Below are 15,238 nucleotides of genomic sequence, written 5' to 3'. Positions count from 1 at the left end.
GCCAAAAAAAAAAAAAAAAAGTAAATAACATAAAAACAAGACAAATTGTTTACCACTTAACACATAGCATATCATAAACTAGCAATTCCTTTATTTAAGCATCATCATCATCATCATCATCATCATCTACATCAACATCAACATCATACTTGTTTTGTATATGTAACAAGTCCTTTGCGGTGAAAGAAAACTGCACTCATTAATTATTTTTAATTACCTCAAAACTCCCAATGTTCATTAGCCAAACCACAGGCTCTATATACAGTCTTGTTCATAGCACAAAGCTCTACTCTTCATCAACTTTTTTAACAATTCAAATGGCAACTCGTAACACCACCATTGGATTACACCTTGCTATTCTGCATCATTGCAAGGCCCCCCAATAAAAATTTCCTGAATATTGAACATCTTGGCTTTATATTTCCTGAAATCCAATGTTCTCAACGGAACCGACAGTCTTAAACAAGCGTCTTTTGTGTATCTCTTCCAGCAGAGAACGATGCAACAACTGACTGCGCAAGTCCACAAACGATTGAATCCTACACAATTTGGTAGGTTGGTGGTGTTTTAAGCCATAAGCTCTTTGTGTCTCTTTATGGGATTTGCGATGATTATTATAGTGATTAGCAGTAATGTTCAAGGTCTCTGTGGGACATAATCTTGTAGATTCCTGAGGCATTGCAGTTGAGAAGGAATCTCCTGGTCCTCTGAGACTTGAATTATAGTCATCTTCATGGACTGAGCAGTAGTTTATATTGGAGTAGTTGAAGGAGTTCATGGAGCATTGAGAGCTTGCATCATCATTGATATACGGATCATCATCTGCATTTTTTCTTTTCAATAAGTACTTAAATTCCATTTCCAAGGCAAAGGAGAGAAAATGTTTTAAGGGACTACACTTAACAAAACATTACCCTGAAGCAAATTTGAGCAAGAATTCATGTTGTTCCGGGAATGAAAACGGGGAGAGTTGAGACCCGGAAGAGAAGTGTGTGATGAAGAACAGGAAGATGAGAAGAAAGGATGATGAACAATATCATCGTTATCGTATTCGTCTTCGTCTTCGAATCTAAAGCTGTGCTGATGATCATTGAGTTCTCTTGGTGAACCTCCCCAAGCATTCCAACTTGGAACTAGAGAAGATATCTCTTTCTCTATCATTTGGGCAATCTCAGATGGTTTCCAATCACTGATTTCCAATTCTTTGACCATCTCCGTTGCTACATCAATTGCAGTGTCGTTTAGTATGTCGAACGGGAAGTAAATATTTCTGCCATCATTACCTGTATATAATTCACCTAAACCAGCATTAGCAATCAGCAATTTCAAGCTATATTATATATATATATATATATATATATATATGTATTCTTTGTTATGTGGGGCAGTACCATCCTTATTAGAAATCTGAACTTTGAGAAAAATTGTATCATCTTCAGGGTCCATCGTCCCGGTTATTGTCATGTTTGTGCTCTTTTCTATATCAGAGACCATTGATGACTTTTCCATTGCTGTTGCTCCATTCTGAAGTGGTTCCTCAATTGTGACTTTCGGGGAGCTCAACAGCTCTCCATCATCATCGTCGCATGCTAGAAACGGGTCGAGCAAGAGCTCCTTAGCTGGCAGTCTTTTTGAGACATTTTGCAAACATAAACCCACAAATCTTTTAGCCTCCTCGTCTTGAATCCTGTAGAACGCAGCAGGTAATTTCCCCTGAACATATCACAATTGAATCAGAATCACATAATTTCAGGCATAAAAGGTGAAAAAATTGCATTGCTGAAGAAATGAAAAAGATTCAAACTCACCGAAGTCACTTTCTTGTAGATCTGAGCAGGATTTGAGCATTCGCTATAAGGGTACTCGGAAGTAAGCATCTCCAAGACACACATGCCGAAGGAGTATATATCTACCAGTTCATTGTAATCCTCTTCATACAATTCCGGTGCCATAAATTCAGGTGTACCTGAAAAATTTTCAACAATTCACACACCCAAAAAAAAAAAAAAGAGAAAGAATCATAGGTTACAAGTATGTCATATCATCCGTGTCATTTTCGATTTTCCATCATCACATGCAATATAAATTTATTAACATATAGAACAATAAATTAAAAGCATATATGTTCTACATAAATTTATTACACATATCATTCATCTAACGGTTGTACGTAAGAATTTTGTCTAAAAGAAGCAACAATAAAAATGTCCAAAAAAGAAACAGAGAAAAACAGAGTTATTTACCTATAACGCTGTGGGCATGCTTTGAGCCACGAAGAACAGCAGCCAATCCTAAATCACCAATTTTGACCTGCCCAAGATGTCCATTGACAAAGATGTTATCGCACTTGAGGTCTCTGTGAATTACGGGCTGATCAAGACCGTGCAAATAAGCAATCCCATGTAATATTTGGCGAGCCCAGTTCTTGACCGCTCGAATATCTACATGCTGATATTTCTGTCTGTACCTGTTTGTTTAATCAAATTAAGCAAAACCCATTTCCCGTTTATACTTTTAAATATAATTATAGTATTTAAATAATTCAGATTTTTTTTTTATTTTTTATTTTTTAATTAGATCAGATGATGAGCAGAGCATATTACTCTCTGAGAGTGCCAGAGGTGAACATTTCAGTGATGAAGTTGAAGGTTCTGCGAGTAGGATCGATCCAAGTGGTGTAGAATCTGATAATGGAATCGTGACGTAGGGTCTTGAGGAGGTGAACCTCGGAGTAGAGCCTTTGGAGTTCTTCAGGAGAACGAAACACGTCGTTGAGTTTGATTTGGTTCCATGCCACTTCCATTCCAAGTACCTCGTCAAATGCTCTGTATACTATCTTCATCGCTCCCTTGCCAAGAATTTCCCTGTACTGTTAATTAATTTACAAGGTCAATTAATTAATAATTTCAAAACCTATGGCAATTAATATTGAATCATCAAGTCGTTGAATTAAGGCATGCATGTCTTTTCAAGGGAATCATAAATTACTAAATTAATGTATTAAATAGCCAATGAAATGGTAGTTAGTTTTTTTATTAAAAAATATATATATTTTAGTCAGATTTTCATTTTTCCTACTTAAAGCAAAAAAAAATCTCTGTCTCGTTCATTTTTTTTTATTTTTATTATTATTATCTTTTAATCATAGGGGGCGTCAAAACACCCAAAACCTACACTGGATTGTCTCGGGATAGTAAGGATCCCAAACAATCAAGAAAAACAAGATGATCAATTTTCATAAATAAAAATTGGTAATAAAATATCTATAATATTACTGCCAATATATTGATAGGCTTAAGAGTCAATACACATTTAATAAATAAATACTTTTCCATATTAAACTAATTGTTATATCATCACATGACAATTAAACTCTTCCACGGATCATATTTTTATTTCTCACACATACCATTGTAGCTACCCATTTTCGACCAAATATCTTAGAGAAAAAAATAATTAATTAAGCAAATTGATTTTATTTATATTATTTTTCAATATTAAGCAAATGTATTAATTTTCTTTATTGTACAATTGAGAAATGAAACATGTGATGCATGCATCTTACCTTTAGCTACATTCAAGTGTGGACATATTACCAAAAACAAGGGGAAAAAAAAATTGTGGACATGATCATAGTTAATAAACAAAAGAATCAATGCTTGTCAAACTTATACATAAGTTGATAAATAATAAATTTTATTGTGCTAAAACCATTTAAAAAAAAAAAAAAACCATTCCTTGAATATCTAAAACATTAATTCAAAGTGTGTAATTGGATTATGAATATTAAATGTTTAATCAATCAAAATGCCTAGAAATTTAAACAAAAGAGTAAGCTATTTGATGGAGTATAAAAGAAGAAAATATTTTTGAAACTATTCGGTCATATAAAATTAGGTGGTCATTGTGCCATCTACTTTTTATGTCATCTTTTCATTAATTTTTAGATATGTGGTAAAAATTATATAAAGAAATCAAAATATTAGACTAAACAAATTTTACCATCAGATTTTTTTTATTCATTTATTTATTTATTTAATATTTTCCTATTGGAGGGACAAGGCTGAGGGCGTGAGGCCAAATGAGGTTCAGATGCTTGAAGGATCTATATTACATAATCCAATTTGGGCTCAAGATAAGTTAGAGCCTTGGATGACATAATTCTTATTTATTATCAACCGCTATCTCACATACTGGTCGTTGACCAATCCAACTTGATCAAAATCAATTTCCACATAAAAAAAGAAAAAGAAAAATTATATTCTCATCAATTAATTTGTTTATAGGACTCGACTTTTCCGGGAAAAGCTTTAATCAGAACTTGGCCCAATTTCAGATCAACGACGTTCCTAAAGTAAAAGCCAGCTGACTAAAAGTTACCAACGCAAATTGATATATTAAAAAGTACTTGAAGAAAATTGCAGATTGGGAGGCAAAATTTTGATGCATGCAAAATATTTAAGAAGAAGAAAATTGCAAATTGGGAGGCGATAATTTTTATGCATGCAAAATATTTAAGAAACTAAAAGGACCAGAAATCTATGCAAAGATTTTATCTTCTAGCTAGTTCCAATCTTATCCAAAAGCTAGCAAAATTATAGTAATAAAAAGATAAATATAGAGAGGAAAAAATAAAGAAAAATACAGAGAAAAACTTACACGTCCATACCGACCAGATGGATCGGTTTCAACGTAACCAGTCTGTACCTTGCTTCCATCTCCACACCTTCCAAGTCTCGTCTTGTACATAATTGAAGCAAACCAAGCCCAGTAATCGAAATTCGCAGATTTTTAATTATATAATTTTAATTAATTGCCTATATATTTATATATACTTATTTTTTATATAGCTTTGAAATATATATATCTATCTATATATATATATTTATAAATATATGGCAGAGTGATATGCATTAAAAAAGAAATTATCTGATGCTAGATGATCCGAGGCTTTCCTTCATGATTTTCATAAGAGAAAACACCGAACAGCAACCAGAAAAGCCTTGAATAATCAACACTCAGCATAATCCAAGCCATTTCGACAACCCCACGTGAAAACTCGTAGTCTTTAGGAATCATTTGTCTCAGAAAAAAGATATCAAAACAAAATATATAGACCCAGAATGATAGAAAATAATAATAATAATAAAAATAAAAATAAAATCTAAATCGCTATGGAGATTTTTTAAGACAAAACTAGAAGTAGGGAAACTGTTAAGAGGTTGGTGGATATGGTAGGGAAAGAGAATATTTTGATTGTCAACCACTACTGAACAGAACAGTTTCTGTCGGAAAAAAAAAAAAAAGCAAATTTTGTTGAGACTTAAATTAGCAGCACCAGTTGATTGGAAACCCCAAAAAAAAGAAAAGGATTTTTGTGGACGAGAATTCTTGGTTTCAAATTAAAAATTAGAAAGATCAAAAAAAGCAATATGGTCTGAAACAGAGTTAATTCTAAACTTGAAGAATCTGTGGCCACGCTTTGGTAGTACCATTTGTGGATGTGAAGGAAAAACAGATGGATTTTAGAGCAAGAGAATCTAAAAGGCAAAATGGGAAAAGTCTTTGAGATTGAAATTCTGAGAAGGACTAGTACTTAGAGAGAGAGAGATGCGGATGCAAATGCAAACTACAAAAGGAGCTGAAAGTTAGAGGAGGTGGTGATGAATGGTATATATTATAAAGAGAGAAATAATTTTAGATAGACATTTATGTGGGTCCCCTAGAAAGCGGAGCTGACGGGGTTTTGACAGAGTCTAAACACCAAACTGACACCATTAACTGACGCCGTTGGTTGAGATTATTTCTCTGAGTCATTGTTTTTTTTATTATTATTATTGATATTTTCTTTTTACCTGTATTGGGAAAGGGACTGGGAAATTCAGAAAGCCATAGGCTTTTAATTCCAAGCACAGTTTATTCACTGCTTCTGGATAAAGCAGACAGGTCACTGGGCTTGTGTTTTGGACTGGTTGAATTTATGATAAAAAACAAAAATTAAAGCTTGGATGAAAGAGAAAATATATCAAAATTATGTAAATTAAAAATTATTATTAGTGTTTATCATGGTTATCATCTTCTTACCAAGATCAGTTTTTTATTCCATCCAATCAAAACATGTCAAGATTGTATAATTTAATTTGGTTAATTTTTCATTGAATGGTTTTCATAAAAAAAATAAAAATGAATGTTATAATAGTTTGATTAATATATATTTAATGCTTGAGGTTAAAATAATTAATGAAAAAGCTCAGCAATCAGTTGTCAAGCTCAAGCATGCAGTTCCCAGCTGGGACCATTTTTTTTTTTTTTTCTTTTCATTATCGCAATCAAATTGCTTCCTCGAGTTCATAAAATTCCGGTCTTCGATTAGAGAAACTTCTGGCCAAGAAATATAATTGCATTCAACGACACATGGTTTTACATTTTAGCAAATAATTTCCATTTTATTATTGTGAAGGAAGGGTTCTTTCCATGATTTCATAGTAGTTATAGGTAGGGCTTAAACTTTGTCACTCGCATCATGTAGAGTGAGACTAATTAAAACATATATTATTCCTACTTTGACGTATATAAATTATATATTAAAGGGGGTGCGTTTGGCTTGTTTTATTGACTTGATGCATGAATCAACTGAGTGAGTTGCTTGTATACGTATATATATATATATATATATAAACTGATTGAGTTGCTAAATAATTAATTAATGTTGAGAGATTACAGGTGCCCAAGTCTAAACCCCATTAATGTTGAGAGATTGTAGGTGCCCCAAGTCTAAACCCCAAACTTGTAAAGTAAAAGTATATAAAATATATAATATTATAGATATAAATAAAGCACTTGTTAATTTTATATTCTACTAAAATTAGTAGAAGACAAAATATTAAACAATTAATTTTCCATGTTAAATTATGATATTATTCAAATTATCAGTTTAAGGTATTGAAATAGAGAAAAATTATTGTAAATGATAAAAAGAAAATTAGGATATTATTAAAAAAATTAGAATATTATAAAAAAGCCATATGCCTTGTCTAATTGTGACAAATTTTTTGATACAGTTATTTATAGAATAGAAATTAAATTTGGCTATGAATTTTTTATTGATTTTAGCTTTTTGGTACAATATGTCGCGGGGAGTTGAATTGATCCTACTATTAGTGGAAAAGACAATGGAAGAGTTGGAAGTCTTAGGGAGGTTTTATGAAGTTGAAAATAGTTAGCATTCTCCTCAGAAACACCCCCCCACCCAAAAGAAAAAAAAAGAAAAGAAAAAAAGAAGGGTTAGCATTGAATGTCAACTCTTACATGTGTCAACTTTTTTATCCAAATTTATTAGTTACATTTTTTATTTATTTACTTGTTTCAATAACCAATAATTAAAAAAATGATAAAGCAATTTTATCTAGCTTAAGTAACGGCTAATTAAATAATGATAATCAACATTTTAGGATTAACTTTTGTTTTCTCCTTATTGCATCTCCAATTGTAAATATAAATTGATTTTTATAAAGTATAAAAATTGATATTACTTAAATTTACTTAGTAGAAATATACAATTAATTTTGAAATTATTCTCTACAATTAATTTTGAAATTATTCTCTTATAATAATATGCATAAAAATTATGTATGGTTATTGACTAATTGTATATTTTATTATTTTTTTCAAAAATATTGACTCTTTAAAGTTTTTTTGTTTTTTTTTTTTACGAAATTTTACAATATTTAATAAAGTTATTAAAAATAAACATTAAATGATATAAAAAAAAGTTAGGATATTATTCAAAAAAAAGTTAGAATATTATAAAAAGCCATATGCCTTGTCTAATTATGACAAATTTTCTGATACTGTTAATTACAGAAGAGAAATTAAATTTGGTTATGAATTTTTTATTGGTTTTAACTTTTTGGTACTTTTGTTGTGGGGAGTTGAAATAGATCCCAGTATTAGTGGAAAGAAAACAGAAGAAAAGTTTGAAGTATTTGGGAGGTTTTATGAAGTAGAAAATAGTTAGCATTGTTCTCAAAAAAAAAAAAAAAAAAAGGTTAGCATTGAATGGCAACTCTCACATGTTTCAACTTTTAACCACTATTAGTTACATAATTTTTTTTATGTAATTGTTTCAATAATAAATAATAAAAGAAAATGCTAAAACAGCTTTAGCTAGATTAATTAACCACTAATTAAATGATGATAATCAACATTTTATGATTAACTTTTCGTTTCTCCTTATAGCATCTCTAATTATAAATATGTATTGATTTTTACGTTGTATAAAAATTGATATTATTTAAATTTATTTAGCATAAATATATGATTAATTTTGAATTTTTCTGTGAGCAAAAATTATGTATAATTATTAATTAATTATATATTTTATTATTTTTTTCAAAAACATTGTTTTTTTTAATATTTTTTTATGAAATTTTATAATATTTAACAAAGCTCATAAAAATAAACGTTCTCCTGAAAATAAACATTCACTTTAATAATATCTTACCAATATCCTTTTTAAACATTATTATTAGAAATTAATTTCTTTAAAATACTATTTATGTGTTGTATTTATGTTATATTTATTTTTACAATTAACATTTCCATCAAAAATGCTATATTGTCGTTTATAAAAAAATTTAGATGATGATAAATGGCTACAATATAAATAAATGTTTCTGTTTATTTCCAAGTAAAGCCGCTAACATAATGGGGCAAATATTTAGCAATGGTGCTCATTTGAAGAGCAAAATCTATTGAGGTTTTGCTTCTCCCTTTATTTATTTATAGTATGCTTATATGAGTGACCCCAACTTCCAAGAGTCTGCTCTATTTGGCGGTCGAGGTCGTAGCCGAGTTGATAGGTACCATGCTTCTTTTATCTTCCCCTGCTCAGATTCAAGTCCGTGGCAAATCGAATGCCATTGACTACCCAAAAAAAAAAAAAAAAAAAAAAAGAGTATGCCCTATTTGAAGGTGTCTTTCATATTTTGGGGTACAAGTGATTGGTTTTTATTTTTGTTTCTTTTAATTCATTGGCTGGTTGACAAAATTACACGCTTTCATTGAATGTTTTTTCGATTGATTAAACATTCAAAGCTTTTTTCAAAAGTGGCCTACCACCTATTTTATTCTTATCATTTCTCTTAGTAGCTATGATCTCAAGTAATTAAAAAAAATAAAGGAAAAAAAATAAAGGAAAAAAAAAAAAAAAAAACCTATGACCCCAAGTAATTGATCTATAAAAGTAGATAACAGGCTGCCATCATTACTTTTGTCCCAAATCAAATGGAGCGTTGACCTTCTCCTTGTACCTATTATAATATATACAATAACATGCTAAGGTAGATTAAATTTTATTTAATAAATAATATGACATGATGTTATAGTTTCAAATTTATAGTATAATTTTTTTATTAATTGTAAAAATATTGTTATATTATCAAAATTTGGTGTACAATTTTGATTCCTTTAGCATACTGATATATATTTATTTATATTAATTGTTTTTGGATGTCATATTGCTGATACATTTTTAGAAACGAGTGACAAAGTTTGTGATTCAATTAGCATCAAATATGTAGTTATGATTGTGAAAGTGGAAATAAGAAAGTGCACCAATTAATATATAATTATAGATAGGAACTATAACAGATAATTTTTGGAAAATAATAGAAACTAAAGAAAGGGGTGCGAATGAATGAAATTGGAATCCCTTAACTAATAAAGTCAGAAAGGAATCATGGTAGATGATTAAGATATTATTTGTGTATGTTTGCCGATCTATGTTAAATGAAACCTCAAACGGTGAACAGGAGTAAAATTAACTCGACTTTGAATATTAAAGCAACTAGATTAAGTTTAAAATTTTTCAAAAAAAGTACTTGTTTGTATATGTACTACTAAACTAGTTAATAGTTGCTTTTAAATTAATGTTCATTTTGCCTTTAAAATTTAAAAGTGATTTGAGTACATGCACAAACAAACTCTAGGAAATTGAATGTAAAATGATTACATATGTCTAAGATGAATCTAAAATGAATTTACATATATAAACTAAGATGATGAAAATTTTCATTGTGCTAAACAACATCAAGTAACAATATTGCCACGAACATATCAATTAAGATTTTTTTTTTTTTTTCGGAAAAGCAATTAAGAAAATATTAGAAACTAAAAATTCTATGTAAAACTAAACCCAAATTTACACGTCTTTGAAAAGGAAACTAGCAAACAAACTATTTTGTTGCTTATGAAAACATGCAGACGTATGAATGTTTGTATATTTAATATGATATGATTTCATTACTATAAGAATTAAAATTTAGTCAATTTAGCCAAACTTGATTATCTGGCATATCTAGCTATGATAAATTACATTATTTAATCAAAATTGATATGCTTCCATCATTCTCCGAATATATAGATCAATCAAACATATTGACTTAATAAATGAATTTTTTTAAGAACAATTATTTGATGAACAGCAAGTGAGAAATGGCCAAGCATCTACAACTACCTCTCATTTCCCAGGCAATGGGTTCGGTTCCAATTTCAGTATTCCTAAATCTTTTATTGCTCTTACTCTGTGTATTATACACGTTCAAAGAAAGACAAATGGAAAACTTGGCCAGGAAATAAAAGGGAAAATATAAAAAGACCACCTACCTACTATGATGTTGATTTGTATACAGATCATCAAATATAATACATTATTACAATATAAAACCATTTGCAACAATTTAGGTGTCAAATTCCTCATAATTAAAAAAAAAAAAAATTCAAATTACATAATCCCAGAAGTACATAAGAAAGAGAAAGTTTGGGTCATAATTATGACAATTTCTATACTATCAATACAAATATATTTTTTAACTACCGAAAAAAATAAAAATATATTTTTTGAAATAATATTAAAGGTACCATTAATGTATAAAGTTATCCATCAAATGTATCCATGTCATTATTTGGTTGGATTGTATTTATTTATATTTATCAATGTTTATTTATTTAAATCTAAATTTTATTAATATAATAATATGTTAATTTAATTGATACGTGCATATTTTTGAGATTTGTGTGTTATAGGTGTAATATAAAATCGTATTAAAAAAGATAAAGTTTTTGAAATTATTTAGATAATTTTATAAAAGGATCAATAAAATTGTATAATATTGTAGATAAAATAATAAGAACAACAAAAATCAAGAACGGTATTAGGCCGGAGTTGGAACCCACAACGTATTTCTTCTGATAGCCCAATATGTACAAACGAGAACGGTATTAGGCCCCAAGTGGGACCGGACCAAGCTTATCACCAGCCCATTCCACATTCAGATTGTTTCTTCGACTCGGCGGATTGTGGAACCTCAGAAGAAGGGTCAAGGACTCTGAGAGAAGGCAAGGAAAGGAGGAGCAAGAAATCGGAGGAAGATGAGGAAAGGAAGGAGATCAATGGCGCTATTGGTGCTGATGTCACTGTGGTTTTTCCCTAATTGTCTTGCTTACAGACCAGGTGACATCGTCCCCATGAGCATGATGGGTCAATACCACTCTGTCCGTACTCTTCCTCTCTTTATATATATATATATATATACACATACGGTTATATACATATTATGGTTGTGAATTTCCGAAAATTGTTATTTTTTCTTGAAGTGTTTAATGGTGCTGAATTGTGGTGGTTTCAGACCAGAACTGGATGGCAAGATATGATTGGTCGACATTGCCCAATCTTTGCAGTAAATCGTGAGGTAACATTCTTTCAATTTCTCAATTAGGGTTTCAAAGTTCTTAATTTTTTCCTTGCTTCAATTTTAATTATATGGCCATCTTTTTGCATATGTAGGAGACTTTGTTTGTTTGTTTGTTTGTTTGTTTGTTTGTTCGTTTTTTTTTTTTTTTTAAATCTTATTATTATTATTATTATTTTGGGTATGAAATGTATGTAGGTATTGCTTCCTATTCAGAAGCCGACGGGTTACACAGGTGCTGATCCACTCAAAATGTGAGTAGGGCTTAGTTGTTATTGTTTATATGCTAAGAGTTTCTTATGGAAAAAAAAAAATGGAAAAAGAAAAAGAAAAATAATATTGATAAAAGTATAAGAATTGGTGAAAAATTATTTTGGGATCGTAAATTTGGCTTTGAAAAGTAATGATTGTGTTTTTACTTTAGTGTTTGCTGAGTTTCATGCTCATAGAACGATTCATTAATATGCAGTTCATTTCAAGTTGGAAGAGAAAAGTTTTCAGTTCCATGGCTTTTTGTGATAAATCGTAAAAGTTCTGAGGTTCCATTGATTGATATTTATTTGGTAAGTTTCATATATAGATTGCCATTCTTGGGCATTTGTGATATAGTAGGATAATATATGCTTAATTTAGATACTCATATCATTTGTTTCACCTTAACATCAATATTTTGTAAAATAAATCTATTGGCTGTATATTTTAAATTGATATGTTTTTTGCTCTCTTGTATGCCATGCAGAGGTACTCAGGAAGTGATTTACTTGGTGTTACTGCTAAAATTGTGGATATGCCTCCCACGTGTATGTTTGCATAGTGATTTTTTTTTTTCTTGATTTTTTTTTTTTTTTCAGCTTTGGTGGTGCTGCGTATTCAAATGATTTTTACAGACCATTTTCTCACGTGTTTCATTTACTTATATATATATGGTCTTTAGAGGCTTTTACTACAGTTTATCATATTTTTTAGAGAAATAAGATGTCAAGTTGTAAAAGTTCACTTTGCTCTCTCCAGGTGTTGGTCTTTAATTTCAGTTTTGAATTATTTGCCTTGAATAGATGTTGCAATTCATCCAAACATTCGTGAACAATTCTGGAATGCTCAACACTGGCCAAAGCATGTACTTGTCAGATATTCATGGTATGTATCATTTCTTTTATCTTCATTCTTCATATTTATAACAGTTATAGGGTTTGTACAATTTCTAATGTCTATTTCATTGTAATGATTCAAATGTGTAATTTTTCTCAGATTTTTGAAAGTCCTGCATTTCCAGTAGTAATTATATCAAATTGCTGGATTTATCTATTCAAATTTGCTACGAGTAGAGTGCAAATATATATGGCAGTATGTTTCTTGTATTTCTTCAAAAAGAGGATATTTGATCCCTTAATAATCTTTTCATTGTCTTTTTCTCATGAGAATTGATTGGTTTCTTATCGGTGTATTATTAGATTGATTATAAAAATAGAGAAGCCAATGCCTTCCCCTTAAGAAGAGTATAAATTATAATGTAAATACAATGTCTCAGTACTTTTTAAGTGTTTGGTTAAACTCTTCAATATATTGGTTTTTACATTTACTAGAGCCATCAAACAACTGTTAGTGTTGATCCTGAACCCTGCTATTAGAGAAAATCCAGCTGAACCAGCCAGAGTGACTTAATTTAAAAGATTAGGATTTTTAAAAGATTAGGATTTGTTTTTTTATTGTTAAAACATGCTAATTTGCTCAGCAGACAGGTTCCCTCCTCCATCCTGAAGGAGAGTCTGTATTTGAATTAGTTGTTCCGTGCATGAAATTTTCAATTTAAGTTGGTTTTCAGTTTACTGTAGTATGTTGTTCAGCCTTGGTTTGGATTTCATTTTCTGGCCTTGTTTGCTAGAATGGTCAAATTATTAAAACAGTGCATGCCATTTGGTTTGATTAAATTATTTGTTTTACTTTTTCTTACACAAATCAAAAGGTATATAGCCATCCCTTTTCATATAAATCCAAGAAGTCCGGCTTCTGGACCTTATAATTTTTGTTTTGGGTGTCAAACAGGGAGGAGCAATCAGAGATTGATGTGAATTCTGGATTTTATGTTCTGTTTGGATCAGGTAAAAATTTTCATGGGATGCAAATTATAAATCTGCTAGTGTATCATCAATATTTTGTTATATCACATGTGACCATCAAATTTGATCTACTCAAAACATCCGAGATTCCTTTAAGTAGAGAGTTGTAAAGGGACCAGATTCATTACTATAGTAATCCCCATAATTAGATCTGCTCAAAACATCCGAGTTTCTGGTTTGCTTTATCTTTTGATTAGTTTTCTCAGTCTTTTAATTTATGGAATTGAGGGGGTGGTGGGGTGGGTGGGGGGTGGTTTTCTCAGTTTTTTAATTTATGGAATTGTGTGTGTGTGGGGGGGGGGAAGAACTTGCTTTACCTACCAAAGGAAAAATTTATGGGGGGAAAAGGCAAGGATATATATCTGTCTGTTTCCTTTGGTGAACAAGAATTAGCCCCCTCTCTAATTCTTGAAAGGAAAATGGTGTTAAAAAAGAAGGCTTTTTCAGTTCACAAGATGATGAAATTTCAGTTCATATTTCTAAGGAAATAAGTTGATAAAATGTAGAGATTCATCATAGAACTGCCACTGAAATTGTAATGCGTGCAACAGGTCTCTTGCTTTCTTTTATTCTCACGATCTACGTCCTGCAATCATCAAGGGACAAGTTAGCGAGGTATGTAATTGTAGTATATGGTTGTTTAGAAAGTAAAGGACTTGAATCAACATTTCGAACACTGTTGGCATGATAGTAAAATATAAAGTTATCAAATTTTTAATGATATTTGGTCCTGATATTAGCGGGTATTCAATTCTCTATAGGTTTGTGAAGGAGACTGTTGCAGAAAGCAGCATGCCTGTTGTAGGTGTGGCAAAGGTTGAATGATAAAACCCTCAAGAGCTTTATAAGAGATTGTTTGCTTCTGCTGTGAAAATCTGTCTTCCTGCAAGGAAAGGAAACTGATTGGAGGAAGTTGTTACGTGATTTTATTCGGGTTTTGGTGTATTTACGCAGAACCAGAGAATATAGTAATCAGAGTTGTGCATGCAATCTAATCTGAAAGAATATGTATAACCTGAATGATTGTATGCACTTGTGTTAATTTTCACAGGACATGAACCTCAAGAATGTTGAATTAAATCCATTCTGGTTAATAGAATGTAGAAACATTATCAGTTTTGCTCATTGATATTAGAATTGTGTTTTTAAATGTCAAGGGAAGCCACCTGGTTCTGTAAATTCCATTGATCGTCCATCTGACGTGTTCTTCTTTTCTTTCTTTGCACCAATTATAGAAGTATAAAAAAAGAGAGGACTGTTAGGCCCAATTATTAACAAGCCCAAAACCTAGCGAACGAGCTCCATAAATTGTGAGTGTTGGATGGTTTTATTTGTTTATTTGTTTATTATTATTATTATGTTTTGCAACAC

At 30.5% G+C, this 15,238-nt stretch overlaps 2 protein-coding genes across 3 annotated transcripts; one reads left to right on the top strand and one right to left on the bottom strand.

The window, feature by feature from the left end:
* Positions 1-69: 69 nt before the first annotated feature.
* Positions 70-5,658, bottom strand: LOC107410012 (probable serine/threonine-protein kinase WNK5). Of its 2 annotated transcripts, none has more exons than XM_048463834.2 (7): positions 4,660-5,658; positions 2,604-2,869; positions 2,244-2,467; positions 1,809-1,966; positions 1,392-1,713; positions 915-1,298; positions 70-822 (listed from the first exon to the last, which is right to left on the bottom strand). In XM_048463834.2, the coding sequence occupies exons 1-7, from the start codon at positions 4,747-4,749 to the stop codon at positions 416-418; spliced, it is 1,851 nt and encodes a 616-aa protein (XP_048319791.1). In that variant the 5' UTR covers positions 4,750-5,658; the 3' UTR covers positions 70-415. The 2 variants fall into 2 exon arrangements, with proteins under 2 accessions (XP_048319791.1, XP_048319792.1); XM_048463835.2 differs by having other exon boundaries at positions 915-1,283.
* A 5,600-nt stretch (positions 5,659-11,258) lies between these two features.
* On the top strand, positions 11,259-14,996 carry LOC107431016 (uncharacterized). Its single transcript, XM_048464624.2, has 9 exons — positions 11,259-11,553; positions 11,688-11,750; positions 11,949-12,004; positions 12,220-12,313; positions 12,490-12,550; positions 12,806-12,887; positions 13,794-13,849; positions 14,419-14,482; positions 14,629-14,996. Exons 1-9 carry the CDS (start codon positions 11,431-11,433, stop codon positions 14,690-14,692), a joined length of 663 nt encoding a protein of 220 aa, XP_048320581.2. The 5' UTR covers positions 11,259-11,430; the 3' UTR covers positions 14,693-14,996.
* The last annotated feature ends 242 nt before the right edge of the window (positions 14,997-15,238 follow it).

The sequence above is a fragment of the Ziziphus jujuba genome, chromosome 6 (genome assembly GCF_031755915.1).
Source record: "Ziziphus jujuba cultivar Dongzao chromosome 6, ASM3175591v1".
NCBI lineage: Eukaryota > Viridiplantae > Streptophyta > Magnoliopsida > Rosales > Rhamnaceae > Ziziphus > Ziziphus jujuba.
The sequence above is the reverse complement of the archived record's forward strand: the minus strand, read 5'-3'. Positions and strand labels throughout refer to the sequence as shown.